This window comes from Buceros rhinoceros, unplaced genomic scaffold (genome assembly GCF_000710305.1).
Source record: "Buceros rhinoceros silvestris isolate BGI_N320 unplaced genomic scaffold, ASM71030v1 scaffold46332, whole genome shotgun sequence".
NCBI classification, from domain to species: Eukaryota; Metazoa; Chordata; class Aves; order Bucerotiformes; family Bucerotidae; genus Buceros; species Buceros rhinoceros.
Window position 1 is genome coordinate 11,935 of NW_010398009.1, and position 3,452 is coordinate 15,386.

At 38.2% G+C, this 3,452-nt stretch overlaps 1 protein-coding gene across 1 annotated transcript; it reads left to right on the forward strand.

The window, feature by feature from the left end:
• Nucleotides 1–1,884: 1,884 nt before the first annotated feature.
• LOC104488833 (protein FAM69A-like) lies at nucleotides 1,885–2,943 on the forward strand (the record flags this gene model as incomplete). Its single annotated transcript, XM_010130921.1, has 3 exons — nucleotides 1,885–2,019; nucleotides 2,318–2,425; nucleotides 2,767–2,943. Coding segments are annotated over 3 exons (420 nt in total), but the record flags the coding sequence as incomplete, so codon positions are not given.
• Between the last annotated feature and the right edge of the window lie 509 nt (nucleotides 2,944–3,452).

The following is a 3,452-nucleotide window of genomic DNA, read 5'->3' on the forward strand; positions in this document are numbered from 1 at the left end:
CTTGAATTCCTGCTTCTCTTTGAGACTTGCTGTTCCTTACAGAACTATATGGGGTCAAGATACACTTCCGTTTTAGTCTTTGGATGGAGCGAGTGTCTGTGTGAAAGTATATCCTGAATAACGAGATGAGTTACGGTGGAAGAGTAGAAGTGCTATACCTAGGGATTATACTTCTTTTGTTAAGGTTTGAAATAGTCAGTTCTTGTAGTAGGTGTTCAACCAAGGACCATTCTACTGATGAGAACTGCTTCTTTGATCTTATTTCCCTTAAAAATACACAAATGACATATTTAGAAAAGGAAATGCATCTTTGAAGATCTTCCTCTATCTGTGGGAGATTATCTTCTGTAGTAACATTTTTTTCTGGTAAAAGCTGAAGCCATGTATTCAGTTTTACTGTGATTGAAGATGATTACTATCCAACTGCAGTCGTTCGGAGTTATTTCAGTGCTTTTTCTCCCATGCGGATGGAACCACCTGACAGCAAAATTGCTCATCATTACTGCCGTTCTTGGAACCTTTTCCAAATGTATGAAATGGTTTCTTTGAGAGGACCAGCTAAGTTATGACCTGTCAATCTAGAAAAGATGACACGGCAGTGAGGAATGTGGTGGAGGCTTACAAAATCATGATAGATGTGGGGAGAGTAGACAGAGATTGGTAACTCCCCTCTTCTAACACATGAACTAGAGGATCTCAAACAAAGCCAATATGAACTGGATTTAAGCAAAGTAAAGTTCAGTCCCTGACCTCAGTACAGTGGATCCTGTGGAATTAATTGCTAAAGGGTGTTGTGGATGCCCAAAGCTTACGTGGATTTTAAGAGAATCTGGGTAAGTTCATAAAAGACAAATGGTCTGAGATTTACTAAATATAGAAAATCACATCTGGCTTAGCAAGTTCTAGAGGAAAATGGGATTACAATTGGGATATATGTAATGTTCTCACTCTTTGATGGCATCTATTTATAGCTATTGCTGAAGATCAGGATACTAACAGAAATGAATCTCATACTGACCCAATATATCAGCTCCCGTGCGCTTTCCTTATATGTTGTTGCTAAAGCTGATAATGACTTTCCAATTCTTTTCTAATCCTGATGTGAGTATGAAAATCAAACTGTTAGCACACCAGCCTCAGAGCAGGAAAAAAACCCCAAAAGAGATCAAAACGTGCCTCTTCCCTTACAAGGCACTTAGTTCTCCCTCAATTCTTAATTTACAAATACCTTTTTCCTCTGTCCTTAGAGAAAAATGTAAATGTGAGGCCAGAGAAACAACAGGAAAATCTTGCATATGTTAGGGGAAAGACCACTGATGGTGAGGCTAGTACAGAGGAATTTTACTTGCATAGTTAAATGGTGTCATTTCAAGGAAGAAGTGGGAGACTTCGGCACATAGACCCTGTCCCTGATACCCACCCTGCTCATTGTGTATTTATCCTGCATATATGTACATTAACATACATAATTAATACACATTAAGATTATTTTTGACCAGTTTCCTGGTCTGTTGGATTTGCTTTACTGGAAGTGGAACGTAAGTAACTGGTCTTGCAGAAAAATGGAAGTGGTTGAGCTCTGGCAGTTTATGATTTTGATCAAATTGGTTCTTGCAGCCTGGCTTGCCCTATGAGAGTCTGTCATCTTTTCTTCTACTTTATTTATATCTTAATTTTCCTCCTACCTACACAAGTCAAACTGACCTCCCCTGTCAGTTTTGCTCACTGAAGGAAACAAATGTTCCATGTAATACAGACTGCTTATTTTATCACTGTGGAAGTCAGATTTTTAGAGGTGAAATAGTAAATCGTGTTTGTTTCTATCAATCACTCTGACTGCTGCTGAATGAGTCACAAGGAATATTTTCTCTTTGTGTCCCCTAGGTACGTTTCTCATATATGCGGCTGAAGTATCTCTTCTTCTCTTGGTTAGTAGTATTTATTGGCAGCTGGGTTATGTATGCTCAGTACTCCGCCTACACAGAACTGTGCAGAGGACATGACTGTAGGAAAATCATAGTAAGTATATCTAGCACAGCTTGCTTCAGTGTTTGTCCTGACCAGTTCCACAGCTGGTTTAGTCAGTGCCATGTGTAAATTAATCAAATTCTGGTATTTCGTCATGTTGAAGTGACATCTGTAACATCTTCAGTTACCGATAAAACCAGCTGGGTTTCTTAGAATCGTTTCTGTATAGGGTTATTAAAATTGGTTTTTTAGATGGTTTGTTTTCAAGGGTCAAGTGTCTGGAAGGGATGCAGTTGTTGCCTCCTTTTCTGGGCAATTTGTTAAATATTTTTCTCCATGTTTGTTTCAGTGTGATAAATACAAGACCGGGGTTATTGACGGGTCAGCATGTAGCAGTCTTTGTGCTAAGGAAACTTTGTATTTTGGAAAATGTTTGTCAACAAAGCCCAGTAACCAGGTAAGGCTTTACTTGTCCAACCTAGTTTTATTATTTCCCACTCGAATGTCATTGTCTGGAACATCAAGTAGACCTTAGTGTCAGCAAGTTGTATTTGTTAAATACAGATGATTTTAAACTTTATTTGCTGTGACACGCAGAGCATGTTTTTATATATGTATACAATATACCTATACATAGGTACATTGTTTGAATGTGCTTTGTGTATTGTCTGTACGCAGGCCTCGGTTTTCTGGTCTGTGTTGCTGCTTGACTCTTGAAGCAGCGGCTGGAGTACAGGTGGTCTTCAGATGATGGACTTCTGCAGTGTTTTTCACTCTTGTCCCTCTTTTCTTGCATAGATGTATTTAGGAATCTGGGGAAATCTGCAGGGTGTTATAAAATGCCAGATGGAAGAAGCTGCTCAACTTGACTTTGGTGCTGACCCAGAACCAAGGAAGGAAGTGGTGCTATTTGATAAGCCAACAAGAGGAACCACTGTTGAGAAATTTAAAGAAATGGTATACGGTCTTTTTAAAGTAAGTGTATGCTTACTTATTCTGTTTTAACAGAAAGGCTTAATTTTCCTGCAGCTGGAGAGAATGCCCTATTCTATGAGCCTTGTTCAAGTGCAAGTCAGAAAAATAATCCATATAAAAAGTTTTTTCCCAGAGGTGCTTATCTCAAAGCTTGAAGTAACTAATTATCAGGGTTTTTTCCTTAAATTTTTAACAGATGGAAGCTAGTACGTATCTTGTAAGTCATCACCTTTCACTTGTATTTGTGTAGAAAATATGGTAAAAATATGTAATTTGTGCTGCTTTTGGAGTTATTGTAACAAAGCACAGGGACTGAGGCACAATTTGAAAACCCTTTGTGCTTTGACAGAAGAGGTACTGTGTTCACTGAGTAGCAAGAAGCTCCCTAACTGAATGAACAGCCGTATTTGTCCCAGTTCTTTCTGTGTTATAGTAACGCGATGTTTATTTCTATTGCCTTAGTGTCACCCAGAATTTTCATAATATATATAATATATAATTATATAATA